The following is a 27,149-nucleotide window of genomic DNA, read 5'->3' on the forward strand; positions in this document are numbered from 1 at the left end:
AGCCCCCCAAGACAGTACATAAGATTCAGTGAATCACAAGAAGTCTTTGTTTCTATGATTTTCCATATGCTTTAATGGGCTCTCCTAGAAAACATTTGGAAGAAAATACCCATGTGTCACATACATCTGTGAAAGTTTCTTAAAAATAAACAAATCCAGGGATGCTGGCAAGCAACTAGCATGATTCCTTAGCTTAAATGAACGCTTCCCCTACATTTGCTCATTCTTGTCAATTAGACATGGCACAGCAGAGCTCATCACTCAAGTTAGTGATCACAGATGTGGGCAGCTTCACCCAGGTAGGCACCACTGCCACCAAAGGCTGCTCTTGGAACAGGCCCCACTGTCTTCAGCGACTTCACACTCCATTCTCTTGAAAAGAATCTATGTAGTTTAAGGCTAGAAGGCAAGCGAGGTGGGGGTGAGGACAGAAGAATGATCTACGTAATTCACTAACCCATATAAAATACAAACCTTCAAATGCTAGGTGCTGTGGCAAGGTACAACCAAGAATGCTTACTAGTTGAGGTTAAAAAGGTCAATTTTGAGAAAGCTGATGGAATCTGTGGGGAGGGGGTGTTGGTGCTGGGGGGAAGCTCCTGCAGATGGAGGAAGGCGACCGATACAAATGGCTGCTTGGTGAACTGAGACTCCTGGTCGGCGAGGTGCACAGCCATCCTTCAAAAGGCTGCTGAGCTGGGCTTGGCACAGTGGCCTAGTGGCTGAAGTCCTCACCTTGCACATGCCAGGATTCCATATGGGCACTGGTTCTAATTCCAGCTGGTCCATTCCCCATCTAGCTCCCTGCCTGTGGCCTGGGGAAGCAGTCGATGGCGGCCCAGGGCATTGGGGCCCTGCACCCGCATGGGAGACCAGGAGGAAGTTCCCGGTTCCTGCCTTCAGATCAGATTGGCCCAGCTCCAGTGGTAAGATCTTTCTCTCTGTATCTCCTTCTCTTTGTATATCTGCCTTTCCAATAAATTAAAAAAAAAAAAAAAAGCTGCTGAGCTGAACCTCTTCTTGGGGCACCAGCAGTCCCTATGGGTGCTGGTTCAAGTTTTGGGTACTCCACTGCCCCATCCAGCTCCCTGCTAGTGTACCCAAGAAAGCAGTGGAAGGTGACCTGGGACCTTGGGCCTAAGAACCCAAAGTCAGGGACACTGCCTGACAAATGCAGAGCCAGCACTCTGGTCAAGCTGCTGACAAGTTCAGCTCCCCCTGAGGTCTGTGTGGCAGATTCTGTTCTGCCTCCTTGGTCTCCGGCTGGGCCAAGGTCAGCTCCCTAGGCTCAGACATGTCCTCTGGGTCCACATTCTCGCCCCACCTCTATAAGCACACCAGTGACCTCTTTGTAACTTAGGTGCACCTATAAAGACCCCATAACCCTAGAAGTTCACTTTTTCAGATAACAAGGATTGGGTCTGCAACATATGAATCTGATAAGGGCACAGGGGACACTCACAGCAAACACTTTCCAGCCAAACAAGAAAACACTCTGGTTTGAAGTGAGGTGTGTCAGCACCCCACCGCTGCACAAGTCAAAGACACTGACTTCAAGCCCTATCATGTTCTTGATGCTCCTTCCTGAAGGTGAATCTCAAAAGAAATCCAAAAGGGAATTCAGAGAACTAACACACTGATCTGCTGGGCATGACACCCAGACCTATGCAAACTTAGGGTTTGGGACTGAAAAAAGCACAAAGAATTTCTCCTAACTTTGAAAACCACCCGGCACTGATGACAGTAAAGCCCTTTTGAGGGGAAACCAAAGACATGAGGAACTAACCCTAGCCTGAGAATGTTGGCTCGGGACAGTGCAAGAGTCTTCAGGAGTTTAGGTCTGAACCTATCAAGGAGCTGGTTCTGACTGGTGGAAAATAAAGAAAAGCACTAGCAAGGCACTGGGTACGACGGGGCCCCTGGAACACTGTGGAAGCCAGCGGGGGTCAGATGCAGAGAAGAGAGCATAGGTATAGTTCTGAAATAGCAAGAAATGTGGAAATACAAATTCAAACATTTCTGAGGTCATACTCAGTACTAAGAAGGATCTTTGATGCATAAAATTCAAGAACTATATACCTAAACCTCAAAGACCTGAAGTAATGCTCCATGTGACTCAGTTCACTCAAAGGTCAAAGAGCCACAGGCTCTTCCTGCAGGCAGACCTTAGTGTCAGGAATTCACTCACTGTCCCCAGGAACTAAGGATTAACAAAGTGACAGCAATGTACACAGATTACAAAAACAATCACTACTGCTTTGATTTCTCCTGCTCATGTAGCTTCCCCGAATCAGGGAGAGAAGAAAGAAGGAGGAGAGAGGAAAAGGAAGGAAGCAGAAAATGGGCAAAGTGCTTAGGCTCCTGAACCCACAGGGGAGACCCTAAGGAAGCGTCTCGCTTCTGATGCTAGCTGGTCCAGCCCTAGCTACTGTGGTCATCTGGGAAGTCAACCAGTGGATGGAAGACCTCCCCACCCCTTCTGTTTCTCTCTCCCTCAAAATATGTGATGGTTACCACAGTAACCAAAGGAGGGCAGAGTTTGCTTCCAACCAAACCTGGAACAAAAAGCAGAATTCTGGCGGATCCCTCAGGTTGTGAAACCACCGTTGCACCACTGAGGGGCACAAAGCCATATCACAACCCCCCACGCCAAATAAGGGCCGAGGCGACCCTCATTTCAGCTTACGTGAAAAAGGGAGTTTAAAAAGCCCCTGCACATCTCTTCTGAGCTCTTCTTCCTCTGTAGCCTTCTCCCTCACGTCTGTCTTCCTGCTCCATGGGGAAGAGAAGCCCACGACCACAGTTCCCCGAAACAAAGGCCATCTAAATTCTTTCTGAGACCATCCAGGCCTGCTGAGGTCTTGGCCACACCTTCAGGTGGGCGGCACCAGCATTGCCCACCCATTTCCTAACTGATTAAGAACCCACCAATGGAGAACATCTTACCTATAGATTCCCCATTCAACAAGGAGGGGTCAGGGAATGCTTAAAGTCCCAAGACCTTCCTCAAACCTTTGGCGTCTCTCCCACCCCTTTCAAGAGGCACCCCACTTCCCGGCGAGTGCTTTCCCCTTCTCTCCCCTTTCCTGCTCACCTGGTCCCTTTGCAAATACATTTTTCTGTCTGCAACAGACTCCTGGTTTTTTATTTCTATAATAAGCTGAGGAAAGAACCCACTGGGCATTTCTGGTAACGTTTTTTTATCTATTTGGCTGAGTTATTCCTATCCTGGTGGTTGGCGAACCCAACTCTGTGTGTGTGTGTGTGTGTGTGTGTGTGTGTGTGTGTGTGTGTGTGTGAGATCTAGCATTCTTTCTCTCACTAATTACATTTCAAATAAAGCATATCATAAGAAAAAAAGGAAAGAACGAAAAGAACGGTGAAGAAAGAAACATTCTGAAATCAACTGCAATTCATGGAACATGAACCAAGTGGTGCGTTGCCAGCACTATGCTCCATTGGTGTCATCTTTTCATGGACTTCAGAAGCTTACAGAGTTGCAGGCAGGACAGAAGCAAGCCTGGCCTTAGTGTATTACACCTTTGTGTGATGACGCCACACACAAGGATGATGAGAACAGCACTTCCAAGTTCTGGCTCCTCAGCTTCTTCTGAGCCATCTTCCTACTAATGCACTTGGCAAGGAGCACATGAAAGCCCAAGTACTTGGATCCCTGTCACCCACAAAGGAGTTTTGGATAGCTTTCCAGGTTCCTGACCTGTGTCTCTGTTACCCACAAAGGACTTCCGGACAGAGTTCCAGGCTTCCAGCTTCATCCAGGCCCAGTTTTGAGGTTGTAGGTGTCTGGAGAGAAGCAGCAGATGGAAGATAGCTTTCTCTCTCTTGTTCTTTTTTTCCCCAATCTCTTTATTTCTCTTTCCCTCTCCCTGTCCTTCCCCTGCCCACTCCACCCCCTGTCACTCTGACTTTCAAATAAGCAAAACACATAAATCTTAAAAAAGAGAGAAGATCAGCAACAATGGACTGCAATGATGGATCAGCAACTATGTGGACTGCAGAGCCTCCGGCCCAGAAGGTCAGCTGGTACCTTTCTGAGGCAGGGATCAGAAAGTCCTGGTCCTTACGAGCAGCCCAGGTAATGCCTGGTGCAGCCGCTTTTCACCGAGCAACAGAAGACAGGGTGTAATCAGCTCACAATACTAATCTGCTAACCTAAGCCACCTAAACCACTCTTGGATAAGTACATAGGATTTTCAAAAAGGTTTTAGAAAAATGGAATTGAAACTAAGTTTATTTTGGTGCCAAAGACTTTTGAAATCCACACAGTTCTACTGGAGGGTATCCGGGAACAAGGCAAGTGAAGGAGTCCTTAGGAGAAAGGCCTTAGCTGCTGGAAGACCTGTTCCTTTTCTATTCTCTCCTAGATTTGTAAGGAAAATGCAGACAGACAATGGAGTCAAAAAAGGAGAAAGAACAAAAAAGCTGCTATGCCATAACCTGACCTTTGAAACTCAGGAAGAAAACAACAAAAAAAGTAATTTCTCAGGAGTGTGCACTCTCCTCTTGCTCAAGAGGATGCTCAGTAGCCTGGTTCTTTTTTTCCTTCTTTGGTGGGGGGAGATGCTCTACCCCCTGGATCACGCCCTAAATGTCTGCTATGACTGGCACTAGGCAAGGCCTAAGGCAGGAATCCAGAACTCCTTCTTGGTCTCCCAATCGAGTGTCCAGGGCCCACCCACCTGCTGCCTCCTAGGGTGCACAGTGGCAGCAAGCTGGATGAGAAATGCAGAAGCAGGCACTGCAGCATGGGAGGCAGGGACGTCAAGCAATGACTTAACTCCCTGTGCTCAATGCCTCCCCCAGGGACCGGGTCCTGAACCAAGACCGGAACCCATCCACATCATAGGCAGAAATGGCAGAGAAATGAGCTTCCAAGTGCACTCAGTATGTGAGCCTGACCGGGGTCTGCAGAGAGCACAACAAAGCAGGGAAGCTGCTAGGAGAGCTGGCAAGGTGGCAATGGTACCACTTCATGCAGACTTCTAATGTCCTACGAATCAACTCTACAACTTCTCAGGAAACCTTTACAGAAGCAGATGCAGAATGCAAATTAGCTTGAGGAAGCAGCTCTGAGCTGGTCTTCTACATGACTGGGAGTAGTGGTGTGAGGGACACCCATTTGCACCCTGCCATGTGAACAGACCAGTATCTCCAGCAAGGCTGGATATTAATCCTAACCATGGGCCAGACCCAAGTCGCCTATGCCTCATCTTGCACACATCCTTCATGGCACGTGCGGAGAGCATGCACTTACAGGGTTGAAGAGCAGAACTGGCCAATTCCGATCTGAGGAAGGCTTCTGCAATTCCTGTTTGGCACCCCAATTCAGCCCTCCCACGCCTAACCATCCCATCTCACCTGACCCTGCACAGTAAAATGGCTGGGACTTCTTTGTCTTGAAAACCTAGGGTGGGCATTTAGCCTCTCAGTTAAGACACTGGTTGGCATGCCCAGAATGCCCATATCCTGTATCAGAGCACCTGAGCCGGATACCCACTCCAGTTTCCTGCCAATATGAACCCAGGGAGTCAGAGGTGGTCAGATAAGTGATTGGGTTTGGCTACCCATGCTACAGGACCAGATTAACTTCTTGGTTCTATTCTGGCCCCAGCAGAGAGCCACTGCAGGCCACTGCAGCCAATGCAAGTTCTCTGTCCCTGTCTCTCAAATAAATAACAAAAAATTTTAAAATCTTACATTGGCTTATCTACATATAGAAATGAAATATCTACTCTAATAGATACACAGGACAGGCTAATTAGTAACAACTTAGTAGTTAATTTTCATGAAGTATCCACAATCAACCACTCGGCTTCATCCATTTTCCCTATAAGAAGCCTAGGAATGAAGTCCTATTATCTCTTTGCTTTCCAGAGGAAGAGACTGAGGCACTGGAAGATGAAATCACTTGCTCAGAGTTACAGGGTGCCTAAGTTGCCAACTCAACATCCAGATGCAGGTGGCCTGGCTTGACAGCCAAAGGTATGGTGACTCAATCACTCAACAAGTGGGGTTTGCTTCCACGAGCTTCTGGCAGAGGCCAAAAGGCCATGCTGCCTCCACTGGAGCTCACCTAGCATCCAGGAGCCACAGCACAGAGACACCTACTGCAAAGGTACCCAAATGTCAACCCTGCCTTGTCCCTGGAGCACCAGCAGCTGACACGCAGCCTCAGGACGCCTGAGCACTAGACAAAGAGCAGCAGAGTTATCGTTCCAGGAAATGTCAAAGCACTGGTTTGGCAAAATGGCCTGGCTTTTTGTTTGGTTTTTTTAAATAAAAAGAAAAGAGATTAAAAAGGCAGGATGTGAGTAACCTGCTGGGATTCAAGGGTCTGGATGCTAGCACTACTGTGCTTCCACAGGCAGAGCCAATAAGCTTAACATATGTGTTTCATTGAAGGCCAAATGAAGGCCAGTTGCCAAGTGAAGTGTCTCCAGAATTAGAACGTTGTCAGACTAGCATAACACCATGCAATGGTACAACTTAATGAGAAGCTCCACACACCTTGAGACATACAACACACAGGTCTCCCTCTCCAAGTCTGATTTCACAAGCAAATCATTGTCTTTCCTGGGTGTGCATGTGCACGCGCATGCACACACACACATACACACAGTGTGAAGTGAAACATGGTAGATAACGCCAGCATGGTGTTTTGAGTAAAATTTCTTTCATCCCAATTCTTTCAGAAACACTGTATTAATTTCTAAGGAAAAACACATCACAAAGAGCTGACACAATCCTGCTAAATCATTCCTTAAACATGTACTCAATCTCCTTGAGGCATAACTCACATTACTGAGCATGGGAACACTAACACAAAATAAAACAAAACCAAGCCAGTGATTCAGCACTAAACCTCAAAGACAAGAAGGGGTATTGATTCTTGCATTGCCTGTCAGCAATGACTTGAGGCCTCCTCTAAATGGAATACAACTGCAAGATGGTGAAGAAGAGAAAGAATGGAAATAAAAGGAAGTACGGAGGCAAGAAGGGAGGGAGATAGGAAGGACATGAAATCACTCACATGTGTTGCTTGGCAGCGACTCACCTGTCCACAGCTTCCACGTCAAAGCAAAACCTCTTCTCAATCGAGTCTGTTTTCCGCCGTGTACAGGACTTGAGTGTAACTGACTCATCTTCTCCCTGGTGGAAACAGACAAATCAACAAGAGAAGACCAGAATGGGGGCTCTGCTCCTGGGCAGGATGAACGTGGCAGATAAACAGGAGAGATCACGCCTGCGTGTTCTCAGCAGGAGACCTCACACAAGGAACTCAGGTGGATCAAATCTGTAGACTTCACTGTTCTAAGAATCAAACATCTTCAGTGCTGCTGGGCCACCCTGGCTCAGCCCCAGCCCCGGCAGATCTGTACTTGCAAGAGTGATACAAGCAGAAGCCAGTGGTCTCCCCTGGACCCTGAGCTTTGGTGACTGAGCAGCACAGCCTTCTGAGATCAGGACCAATACTCCCTAGACATGTTCAAGCAGCACCGTGGCCCTCCCCCTCTGGCACTGCAGTGACCACAGGTGAAACTGTCTGATCACACAGGTGATGATTCAAAATAACCTCTCTCCGACATACCTCGAAGTTCACTTGGAGCGTGGATTGCATGCTTTTCTTACTTGTCTCTCCTAAGCCCAAGGAACCCAGAGCAAAATCATTGCTCCATAAATAAGTCTTAATAGTTTTGCAGGCAATATAATGTATGATACACCGCAGGTGCCCAAAGTACACAACTGATAAAAGTCTGCCATTTGTACATAACCAGTAAAGACACTACCTCACCACATCACTACAACCAAGCTGACCATGTTCTTGTCCCTCCAGCCCCGTGGTAACTCACCCTTCCTCCAAGTCCAGCCCCAGAAAACCACTGACTCTGGTTTTCTGTTATCTGCATATCATATCACGTTATAGAAATGGAGCCACACAGTGTGCCCCTCATGTCTGGTTTCTTTCCCTCAGCATAAGCACCTTGCAATGTCATGCAAAATTAAAAGTCTGCTTTAGGTCCAGTTTTGTGGCACAAAAGGTTAAGCTGCCACCTACATCATTAGCATCCCATATGGGATGTCCTGGCAGGTCCATGTTCAATCTAGCTCCATACTAACACACCTGGGGAAGTAGTGGAAGATGGTCCAAGTTCTTGTTTCCCTGAACCTATGCAGGAGACCCAGAAGAAGCTCCTGGTTCCCAGCTTTGGCCTGATCTACTTTTGGCTGATGTGGCCATTTAGGTAGTAAACCAGCAGATGGAAGATCTCACCCTCTCACTCTGTCACTCTGCCTTTCAGGTAAATAATTCTTTTTTTAAACAAAATCCGGTAAGCAGAAGCTGCTGTCCTGGGTTTCTTCCCTGTCACTTCAGAATGTGTGACGATTCCTGCTTCTCCTTGTCCCTGCCAATCATTTTTTCAAAAGCAGGCGGAGGGTGGGGGATTAGCAAGCTTGCTCATTTTGTTAAAATAGGAAATGTGACTACATAAGGTAAATATAACCACCCCTTCACATCAGAACATCACACAAGACACAGAAGACCTAGGAAGAGACAGTTTATATTCACAAGCCTTACAGCTATTGTCTTTTATTAAATAGCAAAGATGAATTTCTCAGATGGAGACTTGTTCCTTTCCCAGTCTGTGCAACACTGGAAGGTGTTAAGCAAAGTTCCAAGGGCCCATTGTTCAGGGCAGGCTCCTATGCTGGGCCCCCAGAGACCAGACTGCTGATCAGAACAGTCACCCAGCACAACGTTCCAGCCTACTGGGCTGAAAGCAAGCTGTGTATAGGATCTTCTGAGAAACCAGGAGAAATAAGGAATAACAACTGAACGTCCCAAAGGTGCCAGTGTTGGTTGTAATGCACAATAATGAAGTTCCTTCCACCTTAGTCCTTATACTAAAAAGTAAACATGTACTCCAGAATATACAAAGACCTACAAAACAACCAAAATGTCAAAACAAACAAGCCACTCAAGAAATGGGCACGGGAAATGGGCAAACACTTCACAAAGGAACAAACCCAAATGGCAAATAAACATATGAAAAAATGCTCAAGTTCCCTGGCAATAAGGGAAATCCAAATTAAAACATCAATGAGGCACCACCTAACGCCAGTAAGACTGGCCCACATGAATAAAAGCACCAACGACACTTGTTGGCGAGGTTGCGGGGAAAAGGGAACCCTACTCCACTGCTGGTGGGGCTGCAGGCTGGTACAGCCTCTATGGAAATCAGTATGGAGAATATTCAAACAACTCAAATTCAACATACCGTATGATCCAGCAATAGCACTCCTAGGAATATATCCAGAACACTTGTTCTATGAGAAACCAACATGCACTCCTATGTTCATAGCAGCACAATCAGTAATTGCAAAAACATGGAAACAACCAAAATGCCCATCAACAGAGGATTGGATAAGAAAGCTATGGTTCATCTACTCCATGGAATACTACTCAGCTATTAAAAAAAACAAAATGCAGTTCTTTGTGGCCAAATGGGCCAAACTGGAAACCATAATGCTAAGGGAAATGAGCCAATCCCAAAAGGTTAAATACCACATGTTTGCCTTAATTTAAGATGATATGATGTTATGTATAACATGTTATGTTATGAATGTTATATGTTGTGTATAAACTAAAATTGAAGTATAGGTGAGGTGGTCACAGAAGGTGGCTGGGAACTCGCATTTACTTTTAACATATTGGTTACTCATTACTATGTCAATTAATTCCATAATGATGTAAATTTTTGCTGATGGTATGTTGGAGCTTTCAATTGACTGGGATGATACTCTGCTGGCTCTGTCTTCAGACCAGAGAGGGTATACCTAAGAAGCCGTTGAACTTGACGGGACAATAAGATGCTGGACTCTATGTTTGGTATATGCTTGCAATGGGGAAATCTCAACTGAACTTGAGCTGTGGTTATACAACAAGTTGGAGGAATCCACCATGGTGGGAGGGCTTGGGGAGGGGTGGGGAGAACCCAAGTATCTATGTAACTGTGTCACATAATACAATGTAATTACTGAAGTTAAATAATAAATAATTAAAAAAAAAAAAGAAGTGCAGCTTCCCCACAAAAAAAAAAAAAAAAAAAAAGTAAACCTTGTATTTGGAAGTAAGCCAGATGGGAAACAGTTATTCTTCTATTCACTGTCTTCCTTCACCCTGTTACAGGCAAAGTGGCTTTGAAATGACTTTTTGTTCCAGTTGCTGCTTTCTTCAGCCTTTCTCTGCCTATAAAATACACCTCCTCTGCTTTGCTCAGCAGGGCCCTGAGTCTATTTTACGGAATGAAAAGTTGTTCAATTCTGGAATTGAAAAAAAAAACCAGTCAGAAGCCTTTCAACTGTTGTAATAAACACCCACGCACAGGAGACTGTGACCCTGGCGACTCCTAACTAACTGGAGATGTCATGGCTGTGCAGCAGCTTCCAGTGGAAAGTTAGCAGAACCATCAGGATCTACCAGGCTCACCACAACTAAGCAAAGAGGCAGCCTGTGTTCCACGGATGACCACGCCACATAAGAAAAGATCACTCAGCTGTTCAATTACTGACAGTTTTTAAAAGGGATCGATATAAATAATCATCACGTAAACGAAAAACTATACTGGTGACAAACACTACCAAAAGCAAAAGGAAGAGAATGAGAGGCAGGTTGTGCTATAACATCTAAAGTAAGAGGACCTGCCATGGTTGGGAAAGGCTTTCCCGAGCTGAGATGGGAAGGATTCACAGGAGATAAAACAAGAGCAAACAGACTGGGGCTAGAGAACAGCAGGCAGAAAGGCCCTGTGGTTTGGGTCTAGGGAGACTTAGGGGAACAGAAGGAAAGGGAAAGCAATGCAACCAAAGCTTTACTGGAGGACAGGGACCAGAACAGGCAGCAGAAAAGCAACAATGGACTGCAAGCCAGGAAAGGTCCCCAATTCACAATGGGCTTTCAAAGGGTAAGATCCCAGGAAATTCCTCCACCACACTTGACCAGGTTTCCCAGAGGACGGAGTAGATCTGATCACAACTGCAGACCTGAAGCTGGCAGAAGAGTGGGAGCTTTAAAGCTGGGGTGGGGGAACCAGAGGGCCACAGGCTATAAAGGTCCATAAAATCATCTGGCTCGGTCCTGCCAAGACAACTGCTGGTGGGACTTGAAATTGAATAAACCTACAGTACGCTAAATTTTAAGCTGATGATTTTGTATGGCTTGCTCACGCTGTTAAATATCCAAACAGCTCCTGGCAGAAAAGCAGTTCTCCACCCCCGATTTAAAGGGAATCACTCCAAAGGCAAGAGAGCATGAGGACCAAAAAAGGTTGGAAGAAAGTAACGTTAGGAAAAGAAAAAATCCAGCACTCGGGACAGTTTTGTACATATAGAAATGCTAACACATCACATGAGTACCCCAGACAAGCTGAGAAAACATCACCTCTATTAGGCAGCTGGTCCTCACACTTCCACTCCTGAAGGAGCAGCAAAGAAACTATGATGGCTTTAGATCAGGCTTTGAGGCCTGGCTCTATACGCCTTTGGTAGTATGGCTTTAGAAATCATTTTATCTTCCAGAATCTCCATTTCTTCTCTTTCTATTTTTTAAATATTTATTTATTTACTTGAAAGAAAGAGTGAGGGTGATGTAGAGGGAGGAGAGAGAAGAGAAAATCTTCAATCTGTGGTCCACTCCTCAAAGCTGGGTCTGGGCCAGGTGAAGCCAGAGCCGTGAACTCTATCTAGGTCTTCCACTCGTACCATCTTCCATTGCTTTTTCAGGTGTGTATGCAAAGATGGATAATAAACAGAGCAGCCAAGACTCAAAATGGGGTGGCACTCCAATATGGGATGCTGGCGTTGCAAGTAGCAACTTAACCTGCCTTTACTTCAATTTTCTCCTTTCTGCATGGAGGAAGACTGGACCCAACATGATAACAGAGGTTAGATAATAAGAATGTTGAAAAGAAAAAAGGAAAAACAAGTGGAAAAAAACAAGAAAGCTAAACACAGACAGTATCAAGTATACTAAGTATCAGGCCCTGCCCCAAGATCACATATATGAAGTCATGTACACCCATGAACAACCCAGTGGGCCATTCACTCCTCATCACTTCACTGAGAGCTCTGGGTCTTCAAAGCTCCACCATAATTTATCTCCACCCTGCACTTTCAAGGGTGAAGATCCAGGAATACAGAAAACACAATGGAGCTCTTCATTAAAGGTTTGGTGAAAACACAACGTAAAAATGCCCAAAATTAATTCAATGAAACTAATCCAGGAGTGACAGTTACACTCCCAGAAAGTAGGCCCTTCCTCCATTTCTACCTTGCATGCCAGGTGCCCCTGCTTACACAGGCAGCTTAACAGTCCTTCTAAATCTAACTTTTCCATGTCATATTTTCCCAATATTCTTTGCAAGTCAACCCTGCTTCTGAAATACAAAAAGGGTTTGTGACTGCTCAGATACAGAGAAGGAATATAGATGCTGATAAACTCCTCTACTATGGCTCAAGGCCAAGAAAGTCAGGAACGAAAACTGGAAGTGGAAGACGGCAGGGGCACATTTGTGTGTAACACCTAACCCCACAGCCCCATTTACAATGCCAAAGCAGAGATCTTCAGCTTTCCACAGCATCTCCCACATGCAAACCCTACACAGTGCACTAAAATACACCTCACAGAGGAGCAGATAGGAGTGCTCGTTTACAAGGAACACTGGGGCAGCAGATTAGACTCCACTGGAAAGTCATTTAAGCTAAACATAGAACCACAGCACTGATTCAGATCAGAGGACACTGGGAGTTAAAAGTATTTAATAAAAATGTTATTAAATATTTAAATACCTCTAAAAGGAGGAAAAAACTTCCCTCGAAGCTAGGAACTAGGGGGTCAGGGCCTTTAGAAATCATTTCAACCAATAAGGCAAAAATAAGGTGAACAACCCCCGCCCTTTTTTTTAATGACAAAGGCTAATTGCTTCTAAGCTTAGGTCATTAAAAGGCAATCCAACGTCCTCTTCAACTGCTAAAACATTCACTCTTGAAGCCTGTAGCTACCCCAAAGCCAACATGCCCTGAGGAAGTCCAAACAAAGCCATGCAGAGAGATCCAACAACAGCCTGACCAGGAGAGAGGGGGAACAGCCACCCTGGAACTGCGTTAGACCTTCTTCATTCCAGCTCTTGTCACCATCTGACTGGAACTTCATGAGCAACCCCAAGGGCAAATCCTTGGAAAAATGCCTCCTGAATTATTGACCCACCAAAACTCCAAGAAACACTGAATTGGTGTGATTTTAAAGACGACTAAGTGTGGGAGCAACTTGCTTCGCAGCAGCAGACACCTGGAACATTAAAACTGTCAGCTGAGGATTGGTAAGGCGGTGCCCAGGTTCAGTAGCCACCTGCAACGTCAGCTTCCTACATGAGCACCAGCTCCACTTCCGCTGCAGTGTCTCACTAATGCCCCTGGGAAAGCAGTGCAAGATGGCCTCAGTGCTTGGGCTTGGGAGACCCACAGGAGTTTCAGGCTCCATCTACCTCAGCCATTGTAACTATTTAGGAAGTGACTCAGCGGATGTTAAGATTCTCTCTCTACTCTCTGTTTATCACCCTTCTTTGCAATTCTACCTTTCAAATATCTCTCTCTCTCTACATATATATATATATGTGTGTGTGTTATATATTATATATATGTATATATACATATATGTATGTATATGTATATATGTGTGTGTGTGTGTGTGTATATATATATATATATATATATATATAACACAGCTGGCAGTTCTGTATACATGGAGTTACAGTAACTTGAATCCAGTTCAAAAATGAGGTCATCCAAGATCTGGCAGCATCTGAAAACCCTGGACACACCAGATACTGTATTTGTGTAGAATGCATCAATCTTTCCTAATTATAATTCCTACATAATTTACAACTAAAAATTTTTATTGTAATTATTCTTCAGGGCACACCGCCTACTGGAGCTACTGTCTAAAAATGCAGTGAAAGACTGGAGTTGTGAATTCACATGTGTATTATAATCAACATTCCCATATATTAGCCAAGCAAATCAAGCATGAAATTAGAACATGAACTCACCCCTTTTCCTCCTGACTTCTGGTCAAATGGGACCATGCTGATTTGCTTAGAATCCCGCTGATACGTGCAGTAGTGCTTCACCCAAGAGGTTCCAAAGTGACCTGCAAGGAAACAGTTTATGTGAAACATTTACTCTTGCCCAGGGTGTGCTGCATCTCATTAACACACACATCAGCACTCACCCACTCTCAAACTGTGTTAGGGGCCGCATGTGCTCCATACAAGCTGGACTGAAACGGACAGAAATCTGATCCCACAGGCTGGAAAGTGAACCAACCTAGCCTTTTCTCCCAGGGACCAAAAGAAGTCTGCTTTCCATTCATGCAGCCAACCTTAAAATATAAGGGAAGAAGAGGTTCCCTGGGGGAGATTCAGTCACATTCCCATCTTCAATCTCCATTTGATATTTCTGCTGTGTCCCCTGACAAGAGTAGGATGACTGAGGAATGGACACAGACAGCCTTCTCCAAGCGCTGTCGCCATTCCCATCTGCTGTGATGACATCATGCATCCCACACAGCTGCTCAGCGACTCTGCACGGGAACTCAGGGGTGCTGACCTACTTCCAAACCCCTCACTGCTGCTTTAGCAAAGCTCAAGAAGACCAGAACAGCAGAAGAGGAAACCTCAGAGATGCAGAACGGAAGTGAGAACAATCGCCCAGGTGTAAACTCGGACATCTGTCTCCAAAAGGATCACAGAGGAACGAGGGAAACGCCAGGAAGCCAGATTCTGACAACAGCTCTGATTTTACTCAGAGCTTCGTCAATTATTGAACAGAAAAGTTCAGCCCAAAAGGACTTCAATCAGTGTTAGTTCTGAATGCTTTCAGAGATCCTATAGCAGAAATGATTCAATTTTTTAAAATTAGCTTTAGCATACATGAAATAATTACTAGTGACAAAACTGCTAAGTACAAGCATCCAATGTCATTTAACACACTTTGGCAGTACAGCAAGTGTTTCCACTGAGGCAACAAGGACAAATGCAATTAACAATCATCCACTATGGTTTTTTCCTGGCTTCTGCGACAACACAGGGATTCCAAAAGGGCAGAAGCATGGACAAATTGAGTGTCAGGATAAATGAAGGGAAGTAACGGATTATAGCTAAGTGAATAAAACAGAAATACACAAGTCCACAGAGATGAGAGGAAAATGGATAGATGGCTGGGTGAGTGGACAGAGTGACAGAAAGACAAGGAAGGAAGAGGGGAAAGGATAACATTTCCCCATGGTACATGAAATGGTTACTTTTAAATGTGGAGGGAGTAACACAAAGACTATCAAAGGACACTACAGCTTTGGGAGAGTAAGGGAGGGTGTTGTAAAATCTGATATGCAGAGGGCCCGGCGGCGTGGCCTGGCGGCTAAAGTCCTCATCTTGAAAGTGCCGGGATCCCGTATGGGCGCCGGTTCTAATCCTGGCAGCTCCACTTCCCATCCAGCTCCCTGCTTGTGGCCTGGGAAGGCAGTCGAGGACGGCCCAAAGCTTTGGGACCCTGCACCCGCACGGGAGACCTGGAAGAGGTTCCTGGTTCCCGGCATTGGATTGGCGCACATCGGCCCGTTGCGGCTTACTTGGGGAGTGAAACATCGGATGGAAGATCTTCCTCTCTGTCTCTTCTCCTCTCTGTATATCCGGCTTTCCAATAATAATAATAATAATAAATCTTAAAAAAAAAAATTTTAAAAATCTGATATGGAGAGTCATGTGACCTTAAGTATCAACCTACAGATGGCTGTTTAATTAGAAGGGCAAAATAGTGGCTATACCATGGTGTTAACTCACATCATCACTCAGAAGCAGATAAAACACCCTTGTCCCAGAGTCAAAACACAGCACTGCCCAAGTAGGATTTGAGCAGGGACACTGAACCTCATGTAATCATGAGTCCATGCTGATGAAAGCTCTACAGAGAGATGGGCCTGTCAGGAAAGGCAAAGAAAAGCTACAGAACCGTTCCTGAAGTCATGGCAACATGCATATGAGATATCCTATAGGAAACAAACTGCTTCCTAAGAGTCCCAGGAGCCTTACTGGGACAATCAGCCAACCTGGAATACTGACTGGAGTTAGGATTACTAATAGTATTATATAGTCCTATAAATGATCAGTTCCCTCAATGGGGTTACACAAAAGAATAGTTTCTTAGAGAATACGCATTAAAGAAGCATGGCTTTTTTATTATTATTATTGGAAACTCAGATACACAGAGAGGAAGATCTTCCATCTGAACATTTACTCCCCAAGTGGCTGCAACAGCTGGAGCTGAGCTGATCTGAAGCCAGGAGCCAGGAACCTCCTCCAGGTCTCCCACACGGGTGCAGGATCACAAGGCTTTGGACCGTCCTCAACAGCTTTCCCAGGCCACAGGCAGGGAGCTGGATGGGAAGCGGGATGGCCAGGATTAGAACCAGCGCCCATATGGGATCCCAGCACGTGCAAGGCAAGGACTTTAGCTGCTAGGCCACCGTGCCGGGCCTGGCTTTCTTGAAGGGTTCAGAAAAGGTGTGTGTACATGTGCACACATACACACAGCAGAGCAAGAGGGGATGTGCATGTGCACACCATGCAGAGAAAGCATGATATAACAAACACAAACAAAAAGGACCCAAAACTTTGCTGGGGAGGATCTTAGAAGGCGTAGATGGGATCACCTTCTGTTTAGATCCATACGAAACACAAAACTACAGCAGCTTCCATTTCCTATAAACGTCCACAAGCTCATTCCTCTCAGAATAAGGAACAGAAAATCTCAATCACAGCTGACACTTCCAACACCCCCACTGCCCCCACTGTCACCAGGAAGCAACTTTAAACAAAACCATGGGTAACAGAAAGAATGATCAATACAACCAGGTCTTTCTAAGGTATCCCAAGTGCTGCACAAGTGAAGACATTGACACAACTCTAAATCAAGAGGATATGAAAACATGCAGAGGCAGCACACTTCTGGGAGGATCCATAAGCTCTCCCAAGAAAGGAGGGCTAGTGACTAGAAAAAGAACTACTTACTAAAGAAAAAAAAATCACTTTCTCTCATTCCTAGCATTGTATGCCTAAATTAGACCTGAAGATGCTCCCCTGACTAGCATGACATAGCCTTTCTCCAGACCTGAAGCACAAATCCATGCTGTCACTTCAAGCTCCACACTAGCAGCACCTGGCATTTCTTGTCTCAACTGCAGTCTCAGGAAGGCAAAGGGTCTGCTTTTGAGCTTTTGTTTCTACTATCCTTAAAATTCACATCTTGGGTGGAAAGGCCTTGCAGAAACAAGTCCAGGATGCAAGGAGGATCAGTACATAGTCTACTGAAGATTATAATCAACAAGAGACACTATGAGCAAGTGGGAAGAGTCTTTTCAAAGCTGCCCTGCCTCCACATGTGGCATGTAGGACTGTGCAAAGCGCAGGGGCTCCTCAAGAGTCCACTGATGCCAGAGTCTCAAGCAATCCCAGGTTTCCAAGGGAATTTCGTCATTTTAAGAAGAGGAGAGGAGAGGAGAGGAGAGGAGAGGAGAGGAGAGGAGAGGAGAGGAGAGGAGAGGAGAGGAGAGGAGAGGAGAGGAGAGGAGAGGAGAGGAGAGGAGAGGAGAGGAAACGAACCTGGGGGAGAGGGGTGGTGAGCCATGGTACCACAGCACACTAACCTTCCACCTGCAGTGCCAGCATTCCATATGGGTGAGAGTTTGTGTCTTCACATCTATCTGCCTGCTATGGCTTTGAAAAATGGTAGAGAATGGTTCAGCTGCTTGGGACCCTGCACCCTCAGGGCAGACGTAGAAGAAGCTCCTGGCTCCTGGTCTTGGATTGGCTCAGCTCTGACTATAGTAGCCGTTTGGGAATGAACCAGTCAATGGAGATCTCTGTCTCTCTTTCTCTCTCTACGTCTCTATCTGTCTCTCCTTCTCTATATAAACATACTTTTCAAATCAAAATAAATACCCATCTTTAAAAACAAAATCAGAAACAAAATAAAAAACTGTAATCTAACCAGCTAAGCTGCTGCCTGACATAGCCAAACCCCACATGGGTGCCCATTTGAGTCCCGATTGACCAGCTTCCAATCCAGTTCCCTGATGACACACCTAAGAAAGTAGTAGAAGGGGCCCAAAGCAGTAGCCTAGCAGCTAAAGTCCTTGCCTTGCACGTGCTGGGATCCCATATGGGCACCGGTTCTAATCCCAGACACCTTGCTTCCCATCCAGCTCCCTGCTTGTGGACTGGGAAAGCAGTCAAGAACGGTCCAAAGCCTTGTGATCCTGCACCCGTGTGGGAGACCTGGAGGAGGTTCCTGGCTCCTGGCTTCGGACTGGTTCAGCTCCGGCCATTGCAGCCACTTGGGGAGTGAATCAATGGACAGAATATCTTCCTCTCTCTCCTCCTCCTTCTCTCTCTGTAGATCTGACATTCCAATAAAAATAAAATAAATCTTTAAAAAGAAAGAAACAAGCAAACAAACAAAAAGCAGTGGAAGAAGGCCCAAATGCTTGAGTCCCTACACCCACTGGTGACACCTGAGCAAAGCTCCTGGCTCCTGGTTTTGCCCTGGCTCAGTTCTAGCCATTGCAGTCATTTGGGGAGTGAATCAGTGAATGCAAAATCTTTCTCTCTCCCTCTATCTCTCTTTCTCTCTCCTTCCCTCTCTCTGTGTGTAAGTCTGGCTTTCCAATAAATAAAAATAAATCTTTAAAAAGAAACAGAATATCCCACTTGTGGGAGACAATCCAGTAGAAATTTTCCTTAGGGAAATGAACAATAAAATTTCTCTCCTCCATTCCTACACAAATGAGCGCAAGCCGGGAACTGGACAATGCCATCACCTCATGGGTAGAAGGTTGAAGGCTCACCAAGTTGCTCATCCCATTACTTACGCTTCTCCTGCACGTACAGGTACCCTTCCATGGTATATGGACTGATGGTCTTGTGCTCAAGTGGATTCTCCTTCATCTTCCTCATCAGCGATTCCACTTCTGACCTGGTACCTTCAAAGCGATTTCTTGTCTGGAATCAGAGAACAGGACTTTATTCAAATCACAGTGATGACATGACAGTCTAGCCATTAAGAAGCTCAGTATAACATAATCTTCAGATCCAAAACCGGACAACGGACATTCAGCCCTCCAGGAACCGGGCAAATGCTCATTCCTGAGGTGCACGCTTAACAGGTTCAAGTCCTATGCCAGAATGACTCTCAAACTCTACTGACCATCAAAGTCATCGAGGGCAACTTAAAGAAAACACAAATGCCCGTACCTCAAGACCTGGCTCCCAAAAGATCAAGTTACTCTCTTTAAAGCTAGATATCTGAGTTTTAAATAAATGGCCCAGGAGATTTTGATTCAGAAGGGCTAGGGGCCTGCAAACGGCTCCTGCACTCAAAGCCATGTCCTGCCCTGGACCAACCTACATCTGGTAACTGGTCAAGGTTAGGGAGAAGCGGGGAAGGGCCAGAAGCCCTGGCTTCCATTCAAGCCCACTCTGAAGGCCACGCTAGCTCTGGAGCCCTAGGAGGCCTCACCAACTGGCCACCCGCACCCGGGCCCAGCTGTTCCTGTCTGTCACCAGGACAACTGTTGCACTGACATCTCTGTTTAAGACTCAGCATAGGGAGGAACCTGAGGAAAGCCTTGCTTCATGAACCCTCTCAGGACACTCTGCAACTTCCTATTGTATCTGATATGGCGTAGGGAACACGGCAGCTTCAGGTTCCTAACATCCATGCCACACAACCCTATGCACACAGCCAGGTTGCTTCCCAAACAGCCTGAAACAAAGAAACTAAGTGGGTTCAGGCATGCAGTTAAAAGGGGCACTCGAGTACCCTCCCCGCCGAAAAACTGCTCTTAAAATCCCTGCACAGGATTCTGTGCCCCGAGAAAACCTGCACATAAAACTGGTGAAAGGAGGCTGGGAGTGAAGGGCACAGCCGAGGGCTCCTGTGAGCCTTCTCATGAGATGGATCAGGGCACATCCTTCAAGCAGGAGGCCAGCATGCATGCCCCCACCCCCATCTTCTGAACACGCTTTCCAAAATATCACAAAGCCAGGTAGCCAGGGTTAGAGAGAGAGGCTGGGCTGGGCGGGACTTCACCACCAAAAGGAAATCCTGACTCTGATGCTACAGATTTCAAACAGAATAGGCAGCAGCCACTTCTGAGACCATAAACAGGGCTTTGAACTAACCAAGAGTCTGATCTGGGGCTACCTCCCAACACCTGTCCCCTGCTGCCCTCTGCATTGGAGCAGCACCCACTCTGGTCCCCTGAATTTCAACCCATGCAGGTGGGTTCCCTGGCAACAAGTCCCATGTGATTTTTCATTTCCCAGCCCCAAACACACTCACGTTCTGGATGCTGATGGTCAGCTGCGTCTTGAAGTCACCAAAATCCTTGGCCAGCTCATAACCGTGGTGGTAGAAAGTGAAGAGGCCCTGCAGGAAGGCCAGCAGCTGGAAAGGAGGAGGATAAGTAGGTGAGGCAGGCAAGCTGAAGCGGGGGCACTGTGTGGGTGCCGGAGGTCCCAATAGAGCCGTGGCAGTTGAGAACATGGTGGTAACGATGGCAAACCCCTGTGCACCGGGCAGCATGCACGTCACAGAACACAACAACCAGCGACCCAAGGATAGATGAGTAGGCACTTGCCCAAAGGCACACAGGCAGTGACAGCCAGGATTCCAGACAAGGTACAACAGCTGGTGGTCACAGTGAGCGCATGGAAGGGCTGGAAGCAAACACAAGGTCTACTGAGCATGCATCCTACATGGCAAGGGCAGGTCACAGAAATTCACCCAGAGCCCACTCCACACCAGGTGTGCTTCCATGCTTTCTCCCAAATTACCCATACACATATATGCTGGATTCACTGATTAGATTTTTCCCACACCGCCATATATTTGGGTTCCAAGGGTTCCCCATATGTTCATTTCAATCCCCTGGGGCTACCAGGTGAGCTCACTCTGTGTTTAACCTTGTCCTTGGCCAACAGTGAGAATTCCTGTCCCCCATAATCCCTGTAATACTGAGAAATTGTTCCTGTCCCACCATGAGCCGCTGCCAGCCTTCACTTCTGCAAACTAAGCCGTCTGGAGTGAAGCCGGAACCTCCATGCTGCTATGCTTCCCAGACCCCGCCCCTAGCAGTGCACATCCTGCCTCATTCCAGGCGCCCCTAAGAGAAGGACAACCGCTGAGAAGGCCCCCGCCTCACACCACTTCATGCTCAGCTCTGCACACCTGGGGGCCAGGCCCATTCCTGCTTCAGCCACCAAAACCATCTCCTCTTCCCTCAGTGGTCCCATTCACCCTCCCTTCTAGCACATGCTATACCAAGGCATCCTTGCATGACTTTGTATTTTTACGGTAAGCTTTTAAGTTCCTAAGTGAATATTCCTTGGCTTATTAAAAATAATTTTATCTTAGCTATCTGCTGTTTCCTCTCATTTTTGTGTGTTTGATTCACTTGTTTCAAAGAGCTACAGAGACAGTGGGCGAGAGAGAGGGCTCCCATCCACTGGTTCACTCCCTAGATGGCTAGAGCAGCCAGTTGGTCCAGGCTAAGGCCAGGAACCAGAGCTTCATCAATGTCTTCCCCATGCGAGCAGGAGCCCAAGCACTTGGTTTTCCTAGGCCATCAGAGAGAGCTGGGTTGGAAGTGGAGCAGCCAGGACACAAACTGACATTCACATGGCATGCTGGTGTCCCAGACAAGGGCTTTACCCGCCGTAACACAGTGTTGGCGAGCTGCCTCTCTTATTCTGAGTGGCAGTCCCACTCACTCCCTCCCTCCACATTCTCATCTCACAGCAATGGTAGGCACCACTCTCCCTGAGCTCAGAAGAAGAACCTGCTTTAGGGTTGAGCCACATAACCACCCAGTTTATTAGAGTTCTGGGGGGCTGGCATTTGGTGCAGCAGATCCACCCACCAGGCAACTACATACTAATGGACTTGCAAGCAACGGAAGATGGCCCAGGTGCCTGGACCTCTGCCTCCTCTTTGAGAGACCTGGAAAGAGCTGCAGCCTCCCAGCTTTGGCTGGTCTGAGCACAGGCCACTGCAGTCATTTGGGGAGTGAATAAATGGATGGAATATTTAACTCTGCCTTTCAAATAACTAAAATCTTTTTTTTTAAAGGAAGATATATTTTATTTTTATTGGAAAGTCAGACATACAGAGAAGGAGAAACAGAGAGGAAGATTTTCTGTCTGCTGATTCACTACCCAAGTGGCCACAACAGTCGGAGCTGAGCTGAAGCCAGCAGCCAGGAGCTTCCTCCTGGTCCTGCACGCGTGCAGGGTCCCAAGCCTTTGGACCATCCTCGACTGCTTTCCCAGGCCACAAGCAGGGAGTTGGATCGGCAGCAGAGTGCTGGGACACCAACTGGCACCCATATGGGATTCCAGCATGTGCAAGGCAAGGACTTTAGCTGCTAGGCTATCATGCTGGGCCCTAAAATCTTTTAAAAAGTAAATAAGCAAAGAATTCTGCATTGCAAAATCAGACAATCAATATGCATGGCATTGGTAACTTCCCTCTGTTACAATCCCAGATACTTCCATCCCTCAGATTCCCCGGGAGGTGAGGCAGCAGGTCTCAAGGTGCTCTGGCTGTAAGAACACCAAGTGATACCACACTCAGGTGCCTAACACCAATCAAAGTGAGTGAGTGAGAACCATACAGAACCACCAAAGGCCAACACTGCCAGGAACGCTCTGCTTCTAAGAGGATCACTTCATGCTGCATCTACACAAAGCACTGGCCGCCTTCTAGGTGGCTCCACAAACACACCTGAAGGGGTCCAGTACTCACAATGGAAACCCTGGCAGCCTCTTCTCATCTCTGCTCTCCCTGCTGTGCCCCACCCCTTTTCTGAGGCCACCTCTTACATGAGAACGACCCAGAAGTCAAGCAGCCCAACTGAAGGCCATTTCTCTTGTTAACCCTCATTGAGCCCTCAACTCAAAGCAAACAGGGCCTCTCAATGAGCTTGCCAGGAAAACGCCACATGGCCACACAGCCGCCAGCGTGTCAAAGGCAAGGGATTTGCTAACATTTATTTTGGTTTTCACTTCCTTTAGTCTTAGGCCTTGATGGTTAGAATGAGAAATGATGCCTGAGTGTCATTTTGGCCCACTTCTCCCTTCCTTCTCACAGCATCTCTCCTCCTCCCTCTGCCTGCTGTCCCTCTCCCTCAAAGGCTCAAAGTCGCCTTGAACCTTTGCACCTATCACCCATGGGAAAGGAGCGCCTTAGAAGGACTCTGGAGACAGGAGGGCCTCCCCGTTGTCTTCAGCATCCCCCATCCTGTAGACCCTCCCCGTTGTCCTCAGCATCCCCCATCCTGGGAGCACCTGCACTCTCCCTGCTCAGTGACAGCAGATACATATGTACTTTAAGCACAAGAGCCATTGTTCCAGTCAGTTCTGGCTACCCCATGGACAAGAACAACTGTCACATGTTAAACTGTTGAAGTCCTAACCCCTGATTCCTGAGGATATGATACAATTTGGAACTGAACGGTTCTTTACAGATGTAATCAAGTGACAAAATAACATAGTTAGGGTGGGTCCTCATACTTTGATAAGGACTGTTGTCCTCAAAAAAGGGCAAAATTTGGACACAGAGGCAGACACACACACAGAGGGAAGAAGTTCATGGACAGAAGGAGGAGGGGCATGATGCACCCACAGGGGACATCAAAAAGATTATGAAAGATGAAACTTAAGTACTTAAAAAAATTGAAATCTATATACATGAGCGGTCTTTAGAAAGCTCTGAGACAATGAGTACCACTAAAAACTAAACATGAATTTCACAAAGAATTGGAACCAAACCAGCTCATCTTTTAATTCCATTTCCAGTGAACTTTCTGAACCCTTACATAAACCACAGAATGACAATGATGGCCAGCCAAGGATTGGAAGCTTGAAAAAGAAAGCCTTTTCTTACACATGTTGGGGACAGCACTACAGCCTCACACTCTGGCCTCTCCAGCTGAGAGACAGAAAATTCGCACTGTTAGAAGCCACTAGCTTGTGGTATTTGTAGGCCTGGAAAGCTACAAGGACCTGGTATCATGCACTTAACACAACAAAGACAGGGGCAGCCAGAGAGAAGGGCTGGCAAGCTGAGACGGGTGAACTACTAGGCTCCCTTCACTCCCCTTAGCAGGCAGCCACTGATGAGATCACTCACACCATCCACATGATGGCCTTGGCACTCAGGTGCTGCTGGAGCTATGCGGTAAAAAACAGGTACAATCAGACTGATGCGCCGGGGAGCAGGCCAGATGAGAGAAGGGCAAGGCCCAGGGAAAGAAGGACGACATGCAATGGGGCAGAAGCTGGAGGAAAGGAGAGGAAGGCACAGCACCCAGAAATGCCCAGGAGGGGAAGCTCAGAGGATGCAGTGCCTGGCCCAGGTACAGAATGAGCTCCCATGGCACGCACTCAGGCCTGGGGATGAAATCTCAGGGACAAGAGGAAACAGGTTCTGTTTTCAAGGGGTCGGTGTCAGTATCCGCATTCCAACCTCGAGAACATTTGATGCCTTGGCAAGAAAATGAAAGCTCCCACAACAAAATACATATGTTTATGTATGGCTTAGATTCCAGAAATCTGTCCTTGCTGGCCACCTCAAAACTTGATTTTGCGAAGGTCAGTAATCAGCTGATACTTCAATCTGCTTTCCAGGAAACCAATAATGGTATTCAACATGCACGAAGGCTCCCTGAACACCCAGAAGATCCTTTGGTCTGCAGCCAACACCCAGTACCCCAGCAATTCAGTGCAATACATTTCCTGCTGGTTTTCTTTCTGCTTGTAAACAGCCAAATGCCGCTCATAAAGAGCCACGTCATCCCAGCTCAATTATCTATGAGATATGGCCTTGGACAAACCTACATATTCCCATTTCTTCATCAGAAAATAAGGATAAAAACAGCACCTAAACTTAGAGATGTTAGCGAACTGAGTGGTGTAACTCGGGAAAATGGCATGTTTTGGTTTCAATTGAGATCTTCAACTGTTATCATGTTCTCACTTTGAACAAACCTAGGCCAGTGGCTTCAACTCTGATGTGCAACAGAACTATTTTGGGGCTTACCAAAATGCAGATTCCCAGGCCCCAACTTTTCATGTCTGGGTGGAGCTGGAGAATCTACAGCTCTCTCTTGAAAAACCACTGATTTCAAGGCGTCTTTATCGCTGTGTGAAGACAGAAGTGCCACTGATCCAAGATCCCCAAGCAGACTATTAAACCAGTTATTACCAAACCATGTATGTTTTTTTCCTACACAATATACCTATGACAAAGTTTGATTAAGAAGTCACATGTTTGCCTTAATTTAAGATGATATGATGTTATGTACAACATGTTATGTTATGAATGTTATATGTTGTGTATAAACTAAAATTAAAGTGTAGGTGAGGTGGTCACAGAAGGTGGCTGGGAACTCGCATTTACTTTTAACATATTGGTTACTCATTACTATGTCAATTGATTCCATAATGATGTAAATTTTTGCTGATGGTATGTTGGAGCTTTCAATTGACTGGGATGATACTCTGCTGGCTCTGTCTTCAGACCAGAGAGGGTATACCTAAGAAGCCGTTGAACTTGACGGGACAATAAGATGCTGGACTCTATGTTTGGTATATGCTTGCAATGGGGGAATCTCAACTGAACTTGAGCTGTGGTTATGCAACAAGGTGGAGGAATCCACCATGGTGGGAGGGTTTGGGGAGGGGTGGGGAGAACCCAAGTACCTATGTAACTGTGTCACATAATACAATGTAATTAATGAAGTAAACATAATAAATTAAAAAAAATAATTTCTTAAAAAGAAAAAAAAAAAAAAAAAAAAGAAGGCACAGTGGGCCCAGCGGCGTGGCCTAGCGGCTAAAGTCCTCGCCTTGAACGCCCCGGGATCCCATATGGGCGCCGGTTCTAATCTCGGCAGCTCCACTTTCCATCCAGCTCCCTGCTTGTGGCCTGGGAAGGCAGTCGAGGACGGCCCAATGCACTGGGACCCTGCACCCGCGTGGGAGACCTGGAAGAGGTTCCAGGTTCCCGGCTTCAGATTCGCGCACATCGGCCCGTTGCGGCTCACTTGGGGAGTGAAACATCGGATGGAAGATCTTCCTCTCTGTCTCTCCTCCTCTCTGTATATCTGGCTATAATAAAAATGAATAAATCTTAAAAAAAAAAAAAGAAGGCACAGTAACACTAACAAAAATAAATAATAAGAAAATAGAACAATTACAAGGGACTTCGAAATGTCTGCGACTGTTGTGGCACAGTGGGCTAAGCCACGACTGGGATGCAGCCATCTCAAATGGGAGGACTGGTTTGAGACTTGGCGATTCCACTTCTGATTCAGGTAATGAGTCTTGGAACACTGCAGATGATGACCCAAATCCCTGGGTCCTTGACACCCACATGGGAGACCCAGATGGATTCCAGGCTCCTGGCTTTGGTCTGGCCCCATCTGGGCTGTTGCGGCTATTTGGGGAGTGAACCGGTGGATGCAGTATCCCTCTTGCTGTGTCTCCCCTGTTACTCTGCCTTCCAAACAAATAAATCTTAACAAAAAGAGACAGTAGGGTCAGGCCTCTAGAGCACTGGTCAAGACACTTCTTGAGATGTCCACATATGAGGGTATTGGGGTTCCAGCTCCTCTCCTGAGTTCAGCTTCCTGATGACTCACTCTCCGTGATAAAGCAGGTGACCATTCAAGCCACAGGGTCCCTGCCACATAGGCCAGAGACTACACTGAGCTTATGGCTCCTAACTGCTATAAGTATCTGGGGGAGTGAACCAGTGGACAGGAGATGTCTTTATCCTTCAAATAGGTAAGTAAACATAGACAACAATTAAAGATAATATGCACTTTCCAAGACTCTTTCTGCTATAGCAACATACTGATATGACTTACATGAACACAGGCTGTGTATATGTGTGTGTGTGTGTGTGTGTGTGTGTGTGTGTGTGTGTCTGTGCGTCTGTGTCACAGTATCTTA

At 46.5% G+C, this 27,149-nt stretch overlaps 1 protein-coding gene across 6 annotated transcripts in view; it reads right to left on the bottom strand.

Annotated features, from left to right (window-relative positions):
• Positions 1-27,149, bottom strand: part of ARHGAP26 (Rho GTPase activating protein 26) — a 412,073-nt gene that overhangs the window by 263,421 nt on the left and 121,503 nt on the right. For all 6 annotated transcript variants that reach the window (XM_058677831.1, XM_058677832.1, XM_058677829.1 and 3 more), the window contains exons 7-10: positions 20,476-20,580; positions 19,004-19,133; positions 14,127-14,227; positions 7,076-7,170 (exon numbers count right to left, since the gene is read on the bottom strand). In XM_058677831.1, the coding sequence (XP_058533814.1) occupies positions 7,076-7,170; positions 14,127-14,227; positions 19,004-19,133; positions 20,476-20,580 (431 nt within the window). The remainder of the gene's footprint in view (positions 1-7,075; positions 7,171-14,126; positions 14,228-19,003; positions 19,134-20,475; positions 20,581-27,149) is intronic.

The sequence above is a fragment of the Ochotona princeps genome, chromosome 19 (assembly GCF_030435755.1).
Source record: "Ochotona princeps isolate mOchPri1 chromosome 19, mOchPri1.hap1, whole genome shotgun sequence".
NCBI classification, from domain to species: Eukaryota; Metazoa; Chordata; class Mammalia; order Lagomorpha; family Ochotonidae; genus Ochotona; species Ochotona princeps.